This window comes from Cheilinus undulatus, linkage group 8, assembly GCF_018320785.1.
Source record: "Cheilinus undulatus linkage group 8, ASM1832078v1, whole genome shotgun sequence".
Taxonomy (NCBI): Eukaryota; Metazoa; Chordata; class Actinopteri; order Labriformes; family Labridae; genus Cheilinus; species Cheilinus undulatus.
This window is the reverse complement of record NC_054872.1, coordinates 6,407,316-6,430,951: the sequence shown is the minus strand read 5'-3', so window position 1 is coordinate 6,430,951 and position 23,636 is coordinate 6,407,316. Positions and strand designations below refer to the sequence as shown.

General features: G+C 41.2%; 1 protein-coding gene and 3 non-coding genes across 6 annotated transcripts; 1 reads left to right on the top strand and 3 right to left on the bottom strand.

Moving 5' to 3' along the window:
- The first annotated feature begins 754 nt into the window (after nt 1-754).
- Nucleotides 755-7,757, top strand: LOC121513846. 3 transcript variants are annotated; one of them, XM_041793845.1, is made up of 13 exons: nt 758-806; nt 1,573-1,657; nt 2,902-3,140; nt 3,679-4,098; nt 4,195-4,348; nt 4,455-4,756; nt 4,852-5,059; nt 5,180-5,287; nt 5,377-5,507; nt 5,600-5,800; nt 5,889-6,088; nt 6,266-6,484; nt 6,590-7,757. In XM_041793845.1, the coding sequence occupies exons 3-13, from the start codon at nt 2,917-2,919 to the stop codon at nt 7,009-7,011; spliced, it is 2,589 nt and encodes an 862-aa protein (XP_041649779.1). In that variant the 5' UTR covers nt 758-806; nt 1,573-1,657; nt 2,902-2,916; the 3' UTR covers nt 7,012-7,757. The 3 variants fall into 3 exon arrangements, with proteins under 3 accessions (XP_041649782.1, XP_041649779.1, XP_041649780.1); XM_041793848.1 differs by lacking the exon at nt 2,902-3,140 and having other exon boundaries at nt 755-806; XM_041793846.1 differs by lacking the exon at nt 758-806 and having other exon boundaries at nt 1,535-1,657.
- A 1,724-nt stretch (nt 7,758-9,481) lies between these two features.
- trnas-aga lies at nt 9,482-9,563 on the bottom strand. The gene has a single exon. It is a non-coding gene; the product is annotated as a tRNA-Ser (tRNA).
- Nucleotides 9,564-9,879: 316 nt separating this feature from the next.
- Nucleotides 9,880-9,951, bottom strand: trnaa-cgc. Its single transcript has one exon. It is a non-coding gene; the product is annotated as a tRNA-Ala (tRNA).
- Nucleotides 9,952-10,236: 285 nt separating this feature from the next.
- Nucleotides 10,237-10,318, bottom strand: trnas-uga. The gene has a single exon. It is a non-coding gene; the product is annotated as a tRNA-Ser (tRNA).
- Nucleotides 10,319-23,636: the final 13,318 nt, after the last annotated feature.

Genomic DNA, 23,636 nt, shown 5'->3' with positions numbered 1-23,636 from the left:
AGGTTTTGGGGTGTATGTGACTCAATTAGAAATAAGAATGTGTCCCAGAGTTAGTAATGGTCCGTCTGCATTTACAACTGAATTGTTGGCCATTCTCTGGGCCGTTACACTGGGTAGATGAAGTCAAGCCAGAAAAAGTAGTTGTTCGGCCTCAGCTGCAGCTTTGATGTCCTTAAAACAAAGCAAAGTGTCAGCCCGTCCTGACCTTGTTAAAATAATTTTATTGTCCTTATTTTGAATTGAAAAGATAAACTGTGAATTTACTCTATCGTGGGTTCCAGGCCATTCTGGGGTTTTGGTTAATGAACTTGCTAATAGAATTGCAAAATCAACATTTAAGCAAACTTCTATAAACATAATTGATGTTGTAAAGTTAACCAGGTTGAGGCTGGGATACTGTGGGTGAAATAAGTATTTACACACAATTTGGAAACATCCCAGTGGTCTGTGTTCCTGTGGGAGTCCTGAACAGTCACTCACACCTTAATTCAGTGTAGGAGCTACACAAAAGAGAGGAACACATTGTTTTAAAAAATATGGGAATTTTTATTTTTATTTTTATTATTATTTTTTTTTGCCAATGTGAGAACCACCAACTAATTACAAAAGCCCTTATCCAATTTTCACGTCACAGGAATATACTCAAGAATATGAGGAACTGTCTAATATAGAATTATATAATATCGTTCACCTGTGGATGGCAGTAATGCGCCAAGATGCGTCTAAACTACCGGAAATTGTAAAAGAAGAAGAAGAAGAGCGCGGTGTCTTCATTGTTGCTGCTGCAGTTTGCCTGTGTTTTGAAGGTGTGTACTTGATAGAGACTGCAAGAAACTTACCTTTGGGATACTAGGGTGTATGTACAGTACTTTTGTGATGGTTATGTTGTGAATTTAGACTTTTGGTCACGTTAAAAGATGCTAAAATAGAGGAGTTTTCCCGCGGCCGAGCTGTGCCCTGCTGCCTGTCTGCTGTCTCCTTGTAATCTGAATCCCTGTGTGTTGTCTTGCAGGCGTGTCGTTAGGTTTGTTTTACTGCGCAACAATGATTCTTTTGCTTCTACTCATTGAATAAGCCCTGAAAAAAATCTTAAATTGTACATTGTGTAAAAAAATTATGCATTTTGTTAAGGGTTGTTTATAAAATTACATGTTTTGGTTGCTTTATATACCTAAGGAGTACTCCTGTCCACACTATGTTTGGTCAGCTTAACTAAGCATGCTGTAGATACAGTTGAGAAGTGCTGTAATGTAGTGCTGTAGTGGAAAGTAGATTGAATAATCCTTGATAAGATGAGTGTGTACTTTAATGTTGCTTTAAGTGAGAAGCAGTGAGGCTGTGCCAAGTACACTTAATTTTGAGGCTTTTATTGAATGAATGTATTATTTTCTGTTGAAGCTGTGGAGGGGATGTACAATGTTGTACTTTGGGGGATCCATACCTAAAATGGATGTACAAAGACAGTTATATTGTAAAACTATTTGAATTTGAGTGAATAACAGATGCAACCTGATTGACAAACCGAATGCTGTGTCTTCATTGCTGCTGCTGCACTTTGCCTGTGTTTTGCAGGTCAGCGGATTTCCTTTGTTGCCGTCAAACCATTCCTGGGACCCCTAACTCCAAGCTGATCCTACAAGTTATTCATGGGGTCGAGGTCAGGACTGCTGGCCGGTCATTCTTTCCTCTAATGTCTAATGATGCATTTAAACACTGAAACAAATAAAACTAAATTTCATCCTTTAGATGATCTCTCAGCTTTGTAAACAGATTTTGGACTATTTTAGATGACAATGGTCCAAGTCCAGTGGGCACTTAGCACCCCTCGCCCACAGTGTCACCCCACACCCACTGAGTTATTGCCCTATGAATAAAGTAATGAGAACACATTGACACCTGGACCCACTGTGGGGGGGTGATCACATTTGAGCATTTGGGGTGTGAATCTCTCCTTCTCAAGATGATTCAATTCGAATCTTGATTCACAGGCTACAATTGGCTTCACTGGTGACTCACTAATACACAGAACAATTAGGTCTGCTCCAATTCGATCTGATACAACCTGATAGAATCAAAATAACCTTTTGCTTTAACAAAAAATAGCAAAAAAGGGGGAAAACAAGATAGTTTCATAATAATCTAAGTTTATTTGATTTTATCTATAACACAGACTAAATGCCAGGCCTACTTTGCTAACATTCTGAAATGTTTAGGTTTTCATCACACCCAGGTGCCCAAGTGTCTTACTTTGATGTTAAACTGTTACTGAAAGACGTTTTGGCGATCACCGGTGAAACACATCCAGCTACCTAGTGAGCACCTACGGCGAACGGAACTTTTGCTTAAAGGTACAAGGTCACAGTGGGTAATGCGAGACTGCAGACGCTGAGCCAGAGCATGGCTGAATGGGCTATGAGAACAAGCAGGAGAGCCTCAGTGAACCAATCTCAGACTTTAAGGCCGGTCCAAATACCAGTTCGTGCCACATTTTTACCGATGCACTTGGACCACTGACGTCAAGATCGGTTAACTGATCCATATCACGTTATCTTTACACCACTACTGAGCATGTTATCCAACATCAGTTTCTGTTCCACTTTAGAATAGCAACTTTGGACAGATGGTTAACTTCTAAAGCAAAATTATGGCTCGTAAAGACATTTAACACATAAAAGAAAATAAAGTAAAAATAAATTTCTGTGAAAACTGGAGACCGTCATCACATTTGGAGAAAGTCTCAAAATTTCATCTCTATGATATATGTATGGATAAAGACCACAGTTTCTATCCTACATAAGAACACTATATGAAGAATTTAAACTTGTTAAATGTAACCTTTTATTTTTATACTTTTGTATAAAGTTAGAGTTCTGATGTCTAAAATGCAACTTGTGTTTCCAGACCTAGCCTTTGGACATGCTAATGAGGGCCATAGGTATTGTCCTGCCTGATTGCTCTATCCTGCTGCTGATTGGTTCAGACAGTTTGGCACACCCACTGTACCATAGAAATACTGGAGGTCAGACCAGGGATCATCACTGTGTTTGCGGACACAAACATCTGCCAGAGGATTTTCTCTGCTGCATTTCCTGCAACTGCTACTCATTGATATCTATGATGACCGAATCTGTCTGGAAGAAGTAAGTCTTTATTGCTCATCTGCTTGCCTGTTGTTGTGTTTTTGAGTGAACTGGAGTGAATCATCACTTTTGATGAGACTCCAGTTTCCAACTATTTTCCAACAAAAGTATTATAGACACAGTAACCACAATAGAGTGATGAAATATAGAGACTGCCAACACTTCCTCCAGATTTTCATTCTGTGTTATTGTTGTTCTAGAGCTGTAATTTGATATAAAATAGGAATAAAAGGTGAAATAATATGTAAATATATGCATTGTGTATATTTCAAAGTGGCTATTCTAAAGTTGAACAGAAACCAAAGTGGGCTAGCATGCTCAAAAGTTGTGTTAAGCCACAGTGGGTTTCCAGGTGTCAATGTGTAGTAATTACCTTATTCACAGGGCAATAACTCAGTGGGTTTGGTGTGATATTTTGGGTGTGGGGTGCTAAGTTTCCACTGGACTTGAACCATTATCATCCAATACAGTCCAAAATCAACAACAAAAGTTGCGTTCAGACGACAAAAGTGCTTAATTTTGGACTTTTCATCTGTAGACGTGGAGACCGCCACATCCTCCACTGCCTGCGCTGCTTCAAGCCTCAGCAAAGCCTACCCGTCCATCTGACCAGGACCTGCATGAAACACTGCACACTGGCGGAGAGAGCAGAGGAGGTGAAGAAGGCGAAGATTGCCACAAAGACCTGGATCCTGAAGAGCAGGGTCTGGGACTATGGCCTCCTGAATGGGCTCTTGCCCCACTTACCTTGCAAGATTGCAATGGTGAAGGCGCTGGAGTCCCGTGGCACTTTTGTGATAAATAAGCCACACAACTGGGCAGAACTTGTTGCCTCTACCCCTCCTGATTCTGCCACCCCTACCCTTGCCACTGCTTCAATTCCAGAGGCTGCCGGTCCTAGGGCTAGCAGCCCATCCTCGACTGAAAGCAACAGCTCAGGAGAGCCTACCCGTCAAAGGTAGGAACAGTGGTACAGATGGATGGGTCATTAATTTTTCTTAAAGCCAGCTCAGGGTGAATTTGAATCTTAAATCATGTCTTTTTGGTTTTGCAGTGAGTCAGAACATCATGGAGGGACCTCCAAGTCTGTGAGAATGCGGATGAAGGAGGCTGGCATGTATGCCAAGTTTCCGGATAGAGCGCCACTCATCAGGGACTTCAAGAAATATCTTAAAGTGTCCCTGAAGGTGCGCAACTGCCAGGAGGAGGTACAGTTCGCAAATCACCTATTTCAACATTGTTAGCTGTGTATAATTTTTTTTGTCTTTGTGTTGTGCCATAAATGTTGAAATGTCATTCTGTCTCCCTTCATAGGTGGACAATGTGAACCGCTTCCTGAAATTTGTGCAGGACGGTGGGGATGAGCCCACTACTGCTTTCCTCACCTTGAGCACAGAAACAAAGAACTTCTTTGCCTCACTTGAGTCCTGCGGCCTGCAGCCTGCATCAGTCCATTACTATATGAAAAGCATCATGTGGTTTGTCCAGTTCCTCCAGACTAGGCTGGATCCGGGAGACCAGGTGGAGAGGAACAAGTGCCAGGCCTTCACTGATATGGTCAGGAACCTGAGGAAGCAAGGGTCTAAGGCAGACACCCAGGGTCTTGTGAGAAAGAGGTAAGACATTTTTTCTCAATGTCAGAATGTTGTTCTGATTTAGTCCTAGCATCCTGAGTGAGCTTTAGAGTAACAACTGTGTTTCTTTTCAACAGATTTGAGCAATTTGATGCTGGAAATCCAACGGTGTACCAGTGCCAGAAAATTCTCCGGGTGGCCAAGGCGGATTTCCTCAACTCCTTCAGGAAACTTTTATCTGAAAGCCCCCTAGCCATCCATGAGAAGACCTTCTACAGATACTACCTGCAAGCCCTGTTGGTCTTGAAGCATTTTCGGCGCCCGGTATCTGTGGAGGTCATGACTGTAAGTTTGACACTTAAGCTTTACTCTGAGTTTGACCCTTAAAATGGTGTCTCATGAATCTAATGGTAATATGTGTATAATTTCATCATTAGTTTAAATTTCCTTGCCATTGGTTTTCAGGTGAAGGAGTGGGGTATGAGGAAGACTGTGGATAAGAGGGTCGTTGTTGCTGTCACAGAGCCACAAGACAAGTTGGTGTACTTTGCCCTGACGGACGAGGAGGAAGCAGTAAGTTATTTAGCTGCCAGACTAATCTGATGCAGAGTGTGTGTTTATGGATAAACTGTTTAACACCCATGTGTTTCCTGTTCCTATAGTGGTTTCAGGCCTACTATGAAAAGATCAGGAGTCAACTCGTTGAAGAGAAAGACTGCCAGCGATTTTTTGTCTCGTCTCGAGGCACACGAGTGAGCAAAGTAATCTCTGACCTCAGCCGCCTCCATGAACAGTAAGAACATCCACCTCTCCATGTGTTTACACTTGATGCGATTGGCTTTGCTTTCATGTACTAAAACATCATGCCCTGTTGTCTTACTGCAGCTATAAGATCCAACCGGTCATTACCAGCCAGACTGTGAGAACGGCCTTGAGGACAGAGGCTGGAGCCAATTTCACAGCTGAGCAACAGGAGAGTGTTGATCAATACCTGGCACACCCAACAACATTCATCAATGAGTATTCCAGGATGAGCCAGCCTGAGCAGGTCATAGCCACGGCCATTATCATGGACACGCTGGGAAGGTAGGTCTCTTTTTCTGATAGTCACATAACACCAATGATGTGTGAAAGTCAATAACCAAGTAGGCCATTATTTTCCTGTATGTTACAGCATCTCACCACCGACCTCCACCACCAACCCTCCTGCCTCCACCAGGGATACATTTGATGATTTTGTGGCTGCCTTCCCAGTTACCGTGGAGAGTGAAGTCCCAAGCAAGAGACGGAGGCTGGCACAGGGCTTTGACACTCCATCATTCTATGACAGGTGGCGCTACCAGCAGTATACCATGCGGCTCGAGTCTATTCTAAGTAAGTAGTTCATTTTAAACATTTAAACACATTGATGTTAACCCTTTATAGACACATAGAGCTATCGAAGACCTTGAAGTCAGAGGGATCCAAGTGTCACAGACATGCAGATATAGGCTTACTAAACACAGAGCCTGTGTTTACATGACTGACCATGTTTACTCTTCTTGTCTGCAGCACACTTCAGTTACCAGAAGCCATCGTTGGCAGAGGTGGCCAGGCTCATTAAAAAGAAAGGCTGGTCGATCAACTGTCCAAAGGCCGCAGATGTGGTGGAAAAGTGGAAGCCTCCCACCGCTGCTGCATCCCAGACTGACAAGAAGCTGAAGCGCTGTGTGGTTGCCCAAAAGTGGAAAGGCCTGAGTTTGAGGGACTTTGGAGGTGACAAAGGTCAAGGTAAGAAAATTATTCTTAAAGTCTTAACAGCAGACAATCTCTATCAGACTGTGGGCTAAGTTATTTTACTGTGATTCTGAACTTGTCATGCCATTTTGATTCCAGGTGTTATTGCAGACAGGAGATTTTTGAAAGGAGAAATCGTCTGTGACTACCACGGGAAGGTGATCACAGGAGCAGAAGGCAGAGAGAAGATGGGGGGGACCAACGGCCGAGCTAGCCACCTGTTTTTCTTTCAGGATGGGCAGCGGGACCTCTGCATGGATGCCCAGGCTGACCGGTGTGACTGTCACCCTGACAAGGAGACCCTGGGAAGAAAGATCAACCATTCTTCTAAAAAACCCAACCTCAAGCATGTCCACGTGGTGATGAGGATCGCTGAAGAGGACAGACATGTCATCCTCTTCAGAGCCATGGAGGACATTGATATTGGCACTGAGTTGAAGTGTGATTATGGTGTCAACAGAGGAGAGTGTAGAGATATGAAATTTAAATTGCACCTGTTAAAAAGGGGAACCCACAAATGAGAGAATTAAATACGGCTGGACAAGAAAGCTACAGCGTGTGTCACCTGGACGACCACCCAACACTTGGGCCCTGATCAACTGCCTGCTCTGTCCGCACTCAGATTAAACACTCCACTTCACTCATTTTCATGCACACTGATCTAGTACACTAAAGTCTCCAAGTGGCCCAGAAGCCTCTCAGGCTAAGACTAGATTTACATTTTCAGCCCTACACATTGTTCTGTATGACTGACTGAGTGAGTGACTGAGTGATGCTACTTTCAGAGTGATACCATACAGAGTTGGGTTTAGTTGTACTGAAAGCCCGAGAACCATGGAACATCTTGATTGAGATCAACCCCGACGCCCTTTGATCAGATTGTTACTGTGACTTTTCTGGCTCTCCTGTGCATATGCCACCAGAGTGGTATGAACACAGCATCTAATGGGCCGGTCCCAGTGTGGTGTGGCTGATCGGTGCCGTCTTCTATGATCTGATGCACTGGGGCAAGGTTTTCTTTGAGACATGCTGTGTCTGCACAAGACCTGAAGCTGCTCCCCTCTCTGGAGAAGCTGCGCCTTCATCCCTGGCTCACAGAAAGCCAGTCCTGAACCCTGGTGGCTCTACTGGCATATTTTTAATGTGGCATATTTCTCAGTTACTGTAAATATGCGTTTCTAATTTGAATTCGTGACCAAAGGTCTGAGGCCACAACCTTGTCTTTTTCTTGTATCTTTGAATGCTTAATAAACCTGAAACCTTTGTGGTTTACAACATGCAATAAACATCTGTTTGTGGTTCATTCTTTAAATGCACACACCTTAAACGCTTAATAACCAAGGGACACAAAGAGTCCATTTTCAAATGAATAATCTTGGTTTTAAACACTTCAAATTGCTGTTAAGCTGAAAATAGCTTTTTGGGCCATATAGTGTAACCTACTGTTAATACCATATATTGTCTGCACACCAATCCCATAAGAAATGAATGAATCAGATGAAAAACTCAATGACATCATTTGAAGAATAAGTTCAGGATGCATTCCTCAAAAATTCAGTTCTTTCAGCATAGATTTCTCTGTTATTACACCTACACACTCAAACACACGTATTCCTCAAAACACACACCAGACATCCATAGAAGAACACCCAAAGCAGAGTGGCAGCGAAAGAGCACAGAGGTATACCATTTGTGAAATCCAAACTGATTTTATCTGCCAATACTTAGAGGGAACCCATGCCATCATGTGTTCTTTTTCTTCCAAAGTCATCAGAGCAAGCCAGAGGAAACAAGCACCAGACAAAAACTGCAATTCCACTTACTAGATAAACTACTGTTGCACTGACATGAAAGGAGGAAAATCTTTCACGAGTGCCAGATGCAATGCTCATCGCAACCTGCAGTTGAACCTAGGTGAACTGCTTGAATGGCAGCTATGCTTACCACTATACCACCATCACCTGGTCAGCACCAAAACAGCACTAGAAACAAATAACTGGGCAGGGTACCTTTGAGCGGAGACAAGTTTATACCTTTTTTTAACTACATATTGCTCTGATGGCCAGTGCCAAAATATCCCCAAAGAGTTCAAGGCCATAGTGGGCCTAGGATACCTCATTGGAAAGCAACTGTGCTTGGAATCATACACAAGCAGTTGTTCAAAGGAGCCAGCATAACACCTCCACACTGATGACACTCTAAGAACTCTGCAGCGGTAGCTGGGAATCAGGTCAACTGCTTGGAAGGCAGCTATGCTCACCACTGCACCACTACTGCTACAGAGACAGTTTTTTTTTGTTCAGTTCTTTTTCATCTATCCTCTTATTTTGATTGGACTGCAAAAACTGCTCTTGATGAAGTCATGAATGACCCATATCTTGTGAGACAGTGCTCGAACAAGCACATCTGTTAGAGAAAAATGGAAAAGCCATCTTTGGTGACACAAGCCAACTTGTTTAACAAACATTAATCATGTCTCCGACACATTTGAATACATCTTCAGTCTTGTCTCTACTTTCTCCACCTGATGCAGAAATAGGGATGCGGATCCAAAACCAGTACCAACATGGGACCGGTACTAACATGTCCCATACCGTCTGCACCAAATGACAACACAGATGATGAGGCTTCATTCTGATACCCTGGCACCCAGTGAAAGGAAAGTTATGGAATTTGTGAGTCATGTGTCATGATACACTGGTTTCCTTCTCTTATCCCATGTTTGACTGGTACCATATAAAGATATTTCTGCAAATTATTTACTATACCCAGATAGCTAAACTCTCCTGCTAACATTCAACACACTTTTGTCCTCTCAATTACTGATTCAGGCACAGTTTTGGTACCAGCACTGTATAAAAAGTATCCCTTCAGCATCATTGCCAGGAAAAAATCCAAACGATACCCAACCCACAGAAACCTAAATGTATCACAGCTCCAAGAGGTCTGTAGTTGGAGAACTTCTTTCAGGGATAGTTTGAAAGGCTGTAATGTTGTTGGTAGGATTTGAACCTGTGCGGGGAGACCCAAGTGGATTTCTAGTCCATTGCCTTAACCACTTGGCCACAACAACCACTATAACTGGATCTGTTTCATATTTTTCGTCGTAATCGGTCTTCACTCTGATTCCACAGATATCTTTCTTCCAAAAAGCCATCTTTGATTATGACCTGTATTTCCCTCAGTTAACATGTTGTTGACAAATACAGGAAAATATGTAGTATCAGTGCCAGAGAAGGTACAGCAGCAATACCTGAAAAGGTACCTCAGCCTTATGCAAGAGTAGCACTGTTGCTGAGGGATGTTGATGTTGCAGGGACACATGGCTGCTGGCTTGTGTCATCAACACAGTGCATGAGAAATTAAGGACTTATGAGCTGATGTTTGGGTGGAGATGCCGGGGATTGAACCCGGGGCCTCATACATGCGAAGCATGCGCTCTACCACTGAGCTACATCCCCCCTACATGAGCATCCCAAACAGAACAGCAAGACCAAGACTACCAGGAGGTGTTGTTGCTGACTATGGTCAATTTGGAAAAGATGAACAAGATTGACAATGTGTAGCCCATTTGAGATAGGGGATATACATTCCAGCACAACAAATCAGAGGCAACCAGAGTCTGGGGAGTTACATGGGTAGATGCAAACAAAGCTTTGTGACTGCATGGGAATTTTATTCTGAATTCCTTTGTGAGAAAATCACCTGATTCTCAGGACAAATGGCAGACACCACCTTAAATTCTACGTTGTTGGCAGGACTCGAACCTGCGTGGGGAAACCCCAATGGATTTCAAGTCCATCGCCTTAACCACTCGGCCACAACAACACCCTCTCCTAAACCCTATTCATAAATTGATACATTTCAAATGTTTACATAGGATGTATCTTACACCGAGAAAGCTTCACTTAATGAAACTAGTATCCTCCCCTAACTGGGAGCTCTGCCCAAATCAGGATATCAGATCTTTTATGCAAATGTATTGTCATTGACCAGGAGTTGTAATTTTTTGGAAAATGATATCGTCTACATTATCAGAACTTCTTGATGTTGTAATTCCTTATTGTTCTAAATTGTTTTTACTGATTGATACCTCTGCCTTAACTCTATTTATTTTTCACAAGTCTGTTTTATTTGCTGGTCTGACAGCTGCCAAAAAGATGCTAGCACTTCGCTGGCAACCACCTCACATTCTTTCTCGGACTCAGTGTATGAACTCTTTATTAGACATTGCTTACATGGAACTGTCAGTAGCAAGGATGCACAATGCCAAGCAAGCCACTATCTCCTTCTGGTCTTCTTCTATAGAGAAAATCAAGGTCATCCTGTGTGCTCAAAATGGAATCTAGAGCTCTTTGCATTTTATTTCTATTTATTTATTTATTTATTTATTTGGTATGTGTGCAGCTGTACCTGTTGATTGACTGATTATTATTTTTGGTAACTATCATGAGATGATTGCAACCATGCATTGTCTTAAACCTGTCTATATGGGTTACATCTTTAGCCCGGGGGGGGGGGGTCTGTTTTTTTTGTGTTTGTTTTTCTTTTGTGTTTTTGTTTTATGTATTTTGATCTGAAACTTCAATAAAAAATGGAAAAACACCCTCTCCTATCTCAGGCACTTTGAACCTAATGTCTGGTAAAGTAGGTGATACTGACACACCTTGGAATGGAAAGCATTACTTAAGTGTTTGTGCTTGGTTTAGTTATGTTGGCCAAACAAAGCGCAGGTTCAGACTGGCCAAACACAATATGAGTGGCTTGATGAAAATGTCAATGTATTTGGATGTAGGCTCAGTTATACTATGAATGCCACTAATGATGGGTCTACCAGGAGGAGAATCCAGGTTATTATGGATTTTTGGGAGTAAGTACAATGTAGCTAGTCTGGGATTTTGGGGGAAAAGAAAATCCAGTTCATCGTTTGTAATCCATTTATTTTCAAAACCAAATTAAAGAAGCAAATGATGGGATAAAAGGCTTTTCAGGACCTATAAAAACTGATTACCTTGATTTGATTCTTAATCAACCTGACAGTCTTCTGGAGTGTCTGGACTACCTGGAGAACCAAAGGAGAAGGAACAACATTATCATCAATGATCATCAGATCATGCAGAGGAGACACAGGCAGAAACAGAGAACAAGGTGTGTGAACTGTTAACTACCAACTTGAAATTTGAGGCAAATTATTCACATTGAACGAGCCCATAGAAGAGGAAAATTCGGACAGGAGGCTGAAAAACCCAGAAGCATTGTTGTGAAGCTACTGAGTTTTAAGGAAAAGATACTCGTCAGAGCACACCTGAAAACACCTCTGTGTACATAAATGAGGACCTCTCTGAACGGCTAAGGAAAAAGAGAGCTGAGCTTCTGCCTGCAATGAGAGAAACTAGAGCAAAAGGTAACTATGCCATCATCAGCTATGATCGGCTCATTGTTAGACCAAAGAAAAACACTAACCTGTCCTCCTGAAAGTCATCAAAAAAACTCTTACTCAAAAGTCAGCAATTCAAATCATGGCATAAACTGCATGTCTATTAAATTGCCTAAGAAGGGACTTAAAATTGCCCATTTTGCCAATTTAAATTTCTGGTAAATCACGTCTGGCATCGGAAGGTGTCAAATCTATGATGGATTTACAATCCAAAAGATCCACAGTCTCCCAGAATGGAAAGTCTGGGTTTATGCTCTCCAATGAACTGAATCTCTTTTTTAACCATTTTGACATTCAGGATTTTAGCAAGGAGCAGTCTGTTTTTAAGAATGTTCCCCCTGGGAACACTTGTATTCACATTGACGAGGGTATGATTGTGACACTTTTCCAAAAAACCAAAGAAAGAAAATCTCCTGGGCCTGACGGTATCAGAGGCCGTATTCTTAAAAATTTTGCAAATGAGCTGGCAGGTATCTTTTGTTTCATTTTTGAAATGTCGCTTCACCTCCACAAGGCCCCTAGTATCTGGAAGGACTCAATAATTGTTCCAGTGCCCAAAAATAATGCACCGAAGTCACCTAGCGACTTCAGACCAGTAGCCCTCACTTCTCTTGTCATGAAGTCTTTTGAAAAAATTGTGAAAGACAAAATTCTTAGAACAGTGGAGGCTAATCTGGACCCCCTACAATTTGTATATAGGTCAGGTAGGGGTATCGAAGATGCCATTGGGACCTTGTTAAACCTGGTCTTGACACACCTCGAGGGTGCTAAAACATTTGCTCAACTGGTTTTTATTGACTTTTCCTCGGCTTCTAATTGTATACAGCCTCACATTTTAGCAGCCAGATTGAAGAGCATTCACCACTTAAACTCAGGTCTGATTTGTTGGCTGACTGATTTTCTAACTTGTAGATCTCAGCGCGTGAGGGTGAATGGCATCTTGTCAGATTCCCTTTTGTCCGCCACTGGATCACCCCAGGGGTGCGTTCTCTCACCTCTCCTATTTGTTTTGTACACAAATGAGTGTCAGAGCCACTATGATAACCGTCAGATCATTAAGTTTGCTGACGATTCTGTTATTGTGTCCCTTCTCAGCACTGATGATCTGACCCCGGTCCTGTTGTGTCTGAATTTGTTGAGTGGTGTAAGTCCTCCTCCCTTCAAATCAATGTGTCTAAAACAAAAGAAATGACAATTGATTTTAGGAAAAATTCAAATGTTATCTCTCCTGTTTTTATCAACAACCAGGCTGTTGAGGAGGTAAAGAACTATAAATACCTTGGCACAGTCATTGATAACAAACTGACTTTTGAATCCCAGGTGGATGCTGTCTGTAAAAAGGCACATCAACGGTTGTACTTCTTGAGGAAGCTGAAGAACTTTAATGTTGATTGCACTTTTATGAAAATGTTTTACTCTTGCTTTATTGAATTTGTTTTAACTTTCTCTTTTATCATTTGGTCTGGGTCCCTCAGTATCAGAAATCGTAACAGATTGCAGGGCATTTCAAAAATCTGCAGTCGAATTACAGGTTCGACCCTTACTGACCTAATTCAGTTGTTCAGAGCTGGGACTCTAAAAAAGGCCCAGTCCATCCTGGCTGATCACAGACACCCTTTATTTTCAGAGTTTAAGCTGCTACCATCCGGTCGCAGATTCAGCCTGCCAGCATGCAGGACAAAAAGGCTAAAAAGCTCTTTTGTCCCTGCTGCCATTGGCTTTCTAAATAGTTAGCCAAAGCCTGTGTTATTTCTTGGTTTTTATTGTGTTTTATCATTGTATTGCACACAGTCTCTCGTGCTTCTATTTATTGTGATGTCAATGCTGATTTTTATGATTGATCTGAATGTATGTCTTGACTGCTGGCTGCGAAACAAATTGCCCTTCACAGGGATAATAAAGTGAACCTTGAACCTTAAATATCTGTAGTCTAAAAAACAAGGTACAGGACCTAGATCATATGCTGCAAGACAATAATGTGCACATAATGGCAATCTCAGATACACACTTGGATTCATCAGCAGAGGTTGCTTTACATGGGTTTAAAATATTTACACATGACAGAAATAAACATGGAGGTGGTGTAGCCTTTTACATCCAAGAACATTTACCTGTAAAAAGAAGAAAACATTTAGATGCAGCTGGTGTTGATGTTCTGTGGTTACAGGTCCATTTACCCTACCCTAAACCAGTATCAGTGGGCTGTTGTTATAGACCACCAGGGTCTAATAAGGAGTAGCTCGAAGAAATATGCATGATGTTACAGAGAATGACTGACTCTGACAGAGAAATAAAAACTTAGCACAAAAAGTAAGGAAATTTGTGTTTGGTAGATTATTTCTTTGTTGTAACAATGCTTCTTGGCAATAAATCTTATAGTGTTGAAAAGCCTATTTGTTACCCTATGAAATGGTGCCACATTTGTTAGGAACATTAATTTGTGGGATGAGCAGCAGAGCTGAGTATGTTGCGCTCATGAAGAATTTGCCAAATCTTCTCTGCCAATGCCAAACAGCTTATTTTGCCATTGCTATTAATTCTTGTTTTGAGATTCTGGTGCCTGATTGGCGCCTGATTGTCAGCACCTGTGAGCATGGACCCTGCCACAGCGGTCACTAGATGTCTGCTCCAAGAATCTGCATGCCACGTTTGACTGATCTGGAAAGGGCCCGTTGGTTGGGCAACTTCAAGCTGATTATCTGCAAAACCAAGTTGCAGCATTGTTTGGAGTGAACCCTGGTACCATCTCCAAACTGAAGGCCAAGTTCCATATAATGGGGAATGTCAGAGACAGTGAGCGTCCCAAGAAGACAACAACCCAAGACCATTTCCTCACCCTGATTTGCAGTCGAGGTTTGCAGGACGATAATGGCCGACAGCTCTCTGCCTAGACAATCCAGGAACAGAGAGAGAAGATCTGGCACATTTTTCATGGGCGCAACCCACATACTCAGCTCTGCTGCTCATCCCACAAATGCATGTTCCTTACAAATGTGGCACCATTTAAAAGCGTAATAAACAGGCTTTCCAGTGGTATAAGATTTATTCCCAAGAAGCATTGTTACAACAAAGAAATAATCTACCAAACACAAATTTCCTTACTTATTGTGCTTAGTTTTTTTTTTTTTTTTTTTGGAGGAGACCTAAATATTGATTGATTCTCTGAAACATGCACTCTGAAAAGAAAACTGAGTGATGTGGCAAATGTATGTAATTTGACTCAGATTTACCAACCAGAATTAACATCAGGAGCACAGGCATGACCTCTTCAACTTGCATCGATCATTGTTTCACAAACTCTGTGGACAGTTGTTTAAAGGTAGTATCCATGCCTGCAGGCCTCAGTGACCATAATCTCACTGCCCTGGCAAGGAAAAGTCCCTAAAACTGGACCTAACGTGATTTATAAAAGGAAATACAGACATTTTTTTGCAAAAATGAGTTTATTAAAGACATAAAGCAAATGCTCAGTGGGATGATGTGAGTACAAAAACTAATACTGAAGTTGCATTACAATTATTTATGAATTTGTCTTTATCTATCTGTAACAAATGCGCTCTGGTCAGGAAACTGTTAGAACAATCAGAGCTCCTTGGCTTGAAAAGAGAGGGATCAGCTGAAGAAAGCTGCAGTTGTTACTGGGAATTCAGCTGACTGGAGAGCTTACATGAGAAACAGAGTCACAAAATTGAATAAACAAAAGAGAAAGCAATATTATCAAAATAGGATTGAGGAAATTAGGGGTGACAGCAAAAAATTATGGAGAACCCTCAATGACATAATGGGAAAAAGGATCAACAACGTCCTATCATTCATTGAATCTGATACTGAATTCATCACCAAACCAAAAGATATTGCTGATAATTTTGATAATTTTTTCATAAATAAAATGGATGCAATGAGAAATCAAATGCTGACAAAGAACAGAAAGCTTTCTGAGTCACTAGTTAAACATCATATTGTAAAGACAAACAAGTGCCAATTTGAATTTCTCAGGATGCTTTCACATTAGGCCCAGATGTTTTGAACTGCGCCACGGCGCGATTCCTCCCCCTCCCCCTTTCCCCCGCTGGCTTACGTTCACACTAGCAACATCGAACCGTGCCTGGGCTCACTTGCGTATTCACTCAGTCTGAAACACATGTGGCGGGATACACATAGCTGGTTTACAACCCTGCAAAGGAGGAGAAAGAAGAAGCTACCATGGCAATCACTTGGGTCATGACCTGAGCAAAGATTGTTTTTGTTTTGACCCGGCAAAAAGTCCAACCTGCAGCCATGGATGATTTAAAATCACTTTTTAAGATGCCAGCAACGTCACACTTCATATCTGCACATCTAAGTGCAGCTCAGAAAATTAAATAGGCTCACGCTGCGCGCATACGTAGGTTTTTGAGGTGACAGGAGACTTTCATTGCCTTTGCATCTCATCTCACTGACTCCAACTTTTTCTAATCTGTAAGGTGAGGTGATGATTTCCGTCCTTTATTAAGGAAAAATGTGAACAAACTGCTGCGCTGTGGAAAGAAGTTTAGTTTTTATGATGACGTCATACAGCTGATACTGCGCTCTGTCCCGTATCCAGTTGCATTCACATCTCATCTGAACCGTGCCAGAGTCCACTTGAATTGCGCCCGAGACCACCTCCCCAAGTGGGCCCGGTGCCCAGGTGTAGTTCGTTTGCATTCACACTACCAAAATGAACCAGACTTTGGGCTCAAGTGCACTCGGATCCAGGACTGGGCCCCTAGTGTTAAAGCACCCTTAATGTTAATGTTGATGAAGTCGAAAAATGTCTTCTTGCATTTAAATGTGATAAACCTTGTGGCTACGATAACATGGATGGTCAACTGCTAAAGCTTTCAGCTAGAACTCTTGCAAAATCACTTTGTCATATTTTTAATTTTAAATTTTTAATGTCATAATTTAATCTTGAGGAAAGTGTTTTTCCACAGTTGTGGAAAAATAGGAAAAATTAATCCCTTACCAAAAAATAACAAAGATCCTTTTACTGGACCAAATAGTTGACCTATTTGCATTTTGCCTATCTTAAGCAAATTAATAGTAGGTATTGTATTCAAACAAATACAGTTTTACTTCTCTCAAAACAGATTTAACTCAGAATTTCAACACGCTTTTAGGGCAGGTCATTCAACATGTACAGCTCTTACCCAATTAACAGATGACTGGGTGAAAGATATTGACAGAAAAGTTGTTAGTTGGTACTGTACAGCTTGATTTTAGTGCAGGTTTTGATTTGATAGACCATGACCTACTATTAGTCAAACTATCTGCATAAGGATTCAAATCCCCAGCCATTAAATGGATGGAAAGCTACTGATCTAACAGACAACAATGTGTAACATTCAATAGCAGCTTGTCTATTATTAAATCTCTGAAATGTTGAATTCCCCAGGGGAGCTGCTTAGGACCTCTTTTATATTCAGTACGTATAAACAAATGATCTTCCATATGTGTTAAACAAAGCAGGTATGGCAATGTATGCAGAGGATTGTACAATACATGCATCAGCAGTTTACAGCAAGGATCTAAAAATGCTCCAAGAAGAATGTCGGTTTCATAATGGGTTTTAGACAACAAACTTAAATTGAACATCTTAAAAACAAAGTCCATGATTCTTGGCTCCAGAAATGCCCTGAGGACTGATCAACAGCTGTGCATCTCTTTACAAGGTGAACACATTGAGCAGGTTAAAGAGGCTGGGTATAACAAGTGATGACAAACTTTCATGGATGTGTCACACGTGTCACAGAAGGAAGGCCTACTTCCTAAAAGAAAATACAACAAAACAAGTTATTCAATATTTAGTCTTATCCCACCTTAATTACTGTCCAACTGTCTTCTAATGCCTCAAAACAAGACCGAAACAGGATCCAGCTCACCCAAACAGAGCTGCATGTTTAGTACTGCACTACTCAATCAGGGACAGTGTGGATGTGATGCAGCCAGGCTGTCATGGATAAATGTGGAAGAGAAACCTGCATGTAGCCTGGTACAGTTTTTAAGAAACATCATAACCTCGGAAATGCCTTCATACTTGTACTCCCAGCTTACCTATACTAATGATAGACACATTTATGACACAAGACAAGCCTTTTTGGAGCGTTTCATATTACCACTGCCCAAATCCAATGCTTTAAGGACTGTCATGTATAGGGCACTGACTGTCTGGAAGAAACTGCCACTGCATTTGGTCAAAATTATTAATAAGACTACTTTTAAAAGAAATTAAGGACAGCTGTTTTTATAAAAGAAATAAGCTTTTTTACTGTAACAGCTGGTAAATGATGAAATGAATCTGACATTTAATGGACTGTTATGGAAACTGGAGTTATGGTATTGTAAACAAATGTTTTAACCATCTGTTCTCCAGACTATAAAATATTTTAGCTCTTGGTTTGTTATGACTGATTTTATTGTATTTTACTGTATCCTGTTACTGTTTGTATATTTAGTTATCTGTTGTGTATTGCCATGTCTCTTTGTGGACCCCAGGAAGAATAGTCATGACTACAATAAGAACTAATGGTGATCCGATGTAAATAAATAAATGTCCAAGATTGTTTTGAGCTCTTTTTTGATGGTGGCAATAGGATTAGAAGGTAAAAGGATGTAATATTGCAGGTCACTCAGCTGCCTGAGGGCCTCATCAGTGTATTGCCTACTCCCAAACCTAACTCCTGGTTCCCCAAACCGAAAGGCACATTTAGATGTGGAACCTGCAACCATTGCAAAAACATGAAAAGGGACAGTGTGTTTATCAATGTTTTAGCATTAAGACTTTTTATTGCAACACCTTTGAAAACTGCAATACACCTTATGTTGTATACAGACTAAAATGCAAGTGTGGCTGTTTTCATGTTGGTCGCACAAAGTGCAGGTTGTGTGACAGACTGGCTGAACACAAATATGCCATAAGGGTGCAAAATCCAAACTACCCTTTGGCACAACACTACAAAACAGCAGGCCACACAATCCAGATACTCTCAAAGTCATGGTCATTGAGGTCATCTCCAAAACCTTGAGGGAGGTGAGGAAAAACTGAAATGCCTCTTGCAGTGAGAGACATTTTGGATTTACACACTGGGGGCTACCTCCTGCCCTGGCCTCAGGAGATTGACTTCTCCCCCTTTTTGTAATACTTTGGTATCTAGTACTGTATGTGTTATAACATTACATCTTTGTCCTCTAATCCTGAAGAGCACCCAACCCTGGCTACATAGTTTTGGATACTTTGGACCCCTTGTAGTACTCACTCCTCTTTTTTCTACAATTTTTTGTTTTGTTTTAGCAGCTCTGTCGTCCTCTCAGCTTGTTCCTGAGTATCGTTTACAGAACCATGTGACTAATGCATGTTTTAGAGGAGCAAGAAGGAGAAAGGTCAGAGCTGGACATTGGAGTGGCAGCTGAACTTTCACAGGCACATGGCCTGATCTGGCAGCCTAGTGCGGCAGGAAGGACACCTGGAGAGAAGGGGCATGGGCCTGGTGCAGGCCTGGACGACAGCCATCAGGACACCAAAGTATCGGCTGTTTACATGTTTCTTAAATTTTTTAAAAATTAAACAAATAGCTGCATGGCCTGTTTCTGTGTTTTTCGCTGGCGAATCTATCTTGCAAAGCTCCTATCTGAACCGTTTGGGCTCGGTTAGAAAGTGACAGGACCAATCAGCGACAAGGGGCAGTACTTTTGGGCGCAGCAGAGTCATGCTGTATGCAAGCAGCGAGAAGAGGCCGGTGCAATTATGATGGAAGACATTAGCATGGATGCTGCTAAAGCGTCAGTTTTATCAGAGCTTGACGACATTTCTTCGTTAAAAGAAGAACAAAGAACAGCAGTGAGTTGTTTTCTTTTCAAAAATGACAGAAGTCGTGTACTGACATGTCTACAGCCGCCATCGTTCACGTTATGCAGTTCTATATGGAGTTTACTCCTCGGTAGCAGCTACGTCACGTTTTGTTGCTCTGATTGGCCCATAGAGATGTGACAGACAGATCGTCATCCAATCACCCTCCGAGTTTTTGTCAAAACCTCTACCTTTTACCAAACGCTGTCTATGGAAGGTTTACCAGATGGACATGTGAAACAAAACCATCTGGCTTATCAGCTTAGAAAATGTCATCATTAAGGAACTAAAAGCTCCATCTAAAGCCTGGGTAAGCGGTGTCACACAACACTCATGTATGGTTAATTTTCAAATACGTTTATTGTTGAAAAGAACCATCATGAAAAAAATGCTGTACAAAAATGCGGTAAGCTCTTGGAAATAAAATTACAAAATAAAATCCCAAGTCTTAAAATGAATTTAAATGTGTATTTTTCTCATGTCCCCTCTGCCCCACAGTCCTTTAAATCACTGCCAATTTCACAGAGATAGTTTAGAGTGCTAAAAGTACAACTTTTTTAGAAGAAATCTTCGAAAAAAATAACTGCAGAAGACTGAGGTATTTTGCTGTGTTGGGCAAGCATAACATTTTACATTTAAATTCAGTGCAAGCTCAAAGAACTTTAACAACTTTAACAAAAATAGCTCTTTGATGACTAAAACTGACAAAAACCAAGTTTAGTTTTTGTCAAGATGACTAAATTTAGTTTTCATCAGACATTTAAAATCTGTGATATTTCTCCACTGTGGGTAAATCTGTCAAAAAACAATGTCAAAGTTATGGGGAGTTGGAACAAGTGCATTTTTTTTTTTAGAAAAGCCCTTTTCATTTGAATGGGAAATATTTTGCAGAAAAAGTGAAATATTTTTAAAATTATAAAAGTTATAAATGAGAAAAGTCATAGAGAACATGTCCTAACAGAGCTGAATAGGATGATATTTGAATGATGAGTATAGCTCAAAGTGTGTAAGAGGAGATAGGCGGCAAAAAAACGTACAGAAAAAACAAAATGGCTGATGCGAATATCAACAGTGGGGATGCTTACTCAGTATCCCCACTAATAAAGAAGAGATGTTAAACATACTGTATCATATAAACCACATGTCTGACTTAAGTCTACCAAGATAAATAAAGCTACCACATGCTAGCAAATCAGACAGGCGATTTTCAAACACCTCTACCAGCTTTGACAGTGAGAGTCGATGCAGCCCAACACAGGAGAGCCAAGAATGAGACAGCTGACTGTACCACGGGCCAAGCAGAGCACTCAGATCTGTCTGAAAGCTCCTCGGCAGAGACGCCTCCCCAGGGATTCAAATGTCTGGGCAAATGGGCAGAGCTGTGAGCCCTGTCCTACTGCCAAACTCCTCTTACAGAAGGCTGAGCAACAGAGACCAAGCGCTTTCTCCAAGGATGGAGAAAACTCATCATTAGCTTGTATTTACACGGACAATGTTCCTCAGTTGTTGTCTTTCTGTCCTCTCACCATCCCTGATGAGGTCTGGTTAGCTGTGAGGTAAGTCGTTTTTCTCTTTTTCTCTGATTACCCAGGGAGAAATGGGACAGGTAAATGCAAGAGAGACGATTAAAGGGATTAGTTCAAACTATTTACAGCAAAGAAAAACTTCTGGTTCTGTCTACATCTGTACAAACCTTAAAGGAGCATTTCACTATAAAACATGAAACAAACAAACTTGAAGGAATCAACGTGCTTAGAGCTGAGATGAGACCCTGAAAATAAACATGAAGAATGAGGTCAGTAAATTTGATTTTGCACATTCTAAACATCATGTTCATTTGCCTTCCAAAGAGTAAAGTATGATGAATGATCCCTGTATTCACAAAGCCACCATTGTCATCCAAATCCACTCCCAGGTGGTGCATCCCAAGTCTCTGAAGATGCATCCATGCATACCTAACCTGGGTCTTCAGCCTGATTTATAGATCTGTTCTTCAAGAACATCTGGCTTCATGGATGGGACTCTCTCCACCAGCCAAAAAGGCCCATGCCAATCTGTATGATTTGAACCTGTCTTGGAAGTTATCCCACTTTGTCTTAGAATTGGCAATAATTTTATTTCCCTAGTCTCAGAGTCCACTGCAACACCATGTTTGTCCCAGCTAGCTGCTGCTTGGTATTTGTGTTGCTCAGCTGTCTGCAGTGCTCCTAGTTTGGCTTCATTATTTCCTGCAGAAAAGATTCAAAATGTTGTCATGTCCTAAATTTTCCTGCATAGTTTTCAGAAGTTTTAAACTTCACCAAAGATACGTTTTTGCACGATTCCCCCTTTATTGCATGAACATTACACTGCAGGTTCTGACTGCATGTTAAGCTGGGCTACCAAAGCAGTAACTGCGTGCAAACCTTATGTGTTCTTTGCAGAATTCTTAATAGAGAAACTCATCCATAAAGGCCATGTTTTGAGCTGTTTATGACTATGCAGAGCGTTCTTAGTGCAAAAATACATTCTTAGTTCTTGAGCTACTTCTGTGTCCCAGAAGTAGTACGTTTTTCTTAAGTTTAACAAATGGAAAATGTTTAACCTTGCAAAGCAGATGGATACGCCCGGTTTCCTTGTTTCTCACTGGTGAATCCATCTTGCAAAGCTCCTGTCTGAGCCATTTGGGCCCGGTTAGAAAGTGACAAGATCAATCAGCGTTGAGGGGCAGTACTTTTGGGTAGTAGTGACGTAAGCAAGCAGCAACAAGAGGCCGGTGCAGTTATGGTGGAAGACATTAGCGAGGATGCTGCTAAAGCGCCAGTTTTATCAGAACATTTCTTCGTTAAAAGAAGAACAAAGAACAGCATTGAGTAGTTTTCTTTTCCAAAACCACAAAAGTCATGTACTGACATGACTATAGTCGCCATTGTTTGTGTTATGAAGCTCTCTACGGAGTTTACTCCTCAGTAGTGGCTACGTCACGTGTTTTGTTGCTCTGTAAAGATGTGACAGACAGAATGTTCCTCCAATCACCCTCCGAGCTTTTTTTCAAAGGCTCTGCCTTTTTTAAATGCCGTCTATGGAAGGTTTACCATATGGAGTTATGAAACAAATCAATGGGTCAGGTTAGAAAACGTCATCATAAGGAACTAAAAGCTCCATCTAAAGCCTAGATAAGCAAAGACACACAACACTCATGTATGGTCTGTTTCCACTAAGCGGCCCAGTTTGGTTCAGGACAGTTTTGCCATGGTTTATCACATTAAATTTTGATCTTACCAGTGTTCCCTTAGTTGATGTCCATCTCAGCGACCCACAGCTTTGGTCGCTGTGACAGGAAATCCATCTTTTTAAGAGATCCACCTCATCTGGTTCAGCTCAGTAGAGCTGGTTGTTTAGCTCCCAAATGGCTCTTCATGTGGTACCAGTTTGGCTTTTTAGCTGACCACCGAGGTCAGCCCTACACATGGGTCTATATGTGACTGGTAATTAAGTGTTGATGCTTTCAGTGCCATATATACAGAGCTGCGCTATAGGTGGGGTTTAATTGTATTTAAAGTTGATTGTAATTGTTTTACTAGAACTGGACAATGTTACAGTACAACCTTAAAAAATAAAAACAACAATAAAAGCCTTTTGTTATGTTAAAGATGTTTTTCACTCTTCTGTCGATCTGCTTTACTATGAGTTTGTGATAGTTATGAGGGAAGTGGTTAGTTGATGTGTGAGTTGTTGTATACAATTGCTGCTAGTGGGGTGATTAGCTCAGACTTAGCCACAGCAGCAGTATTGTCAGAACAGGACAATGTGTCTTTATCAAAACAAGGGGCACTGAAAGCTTTTCGTGACAGAAAATATGT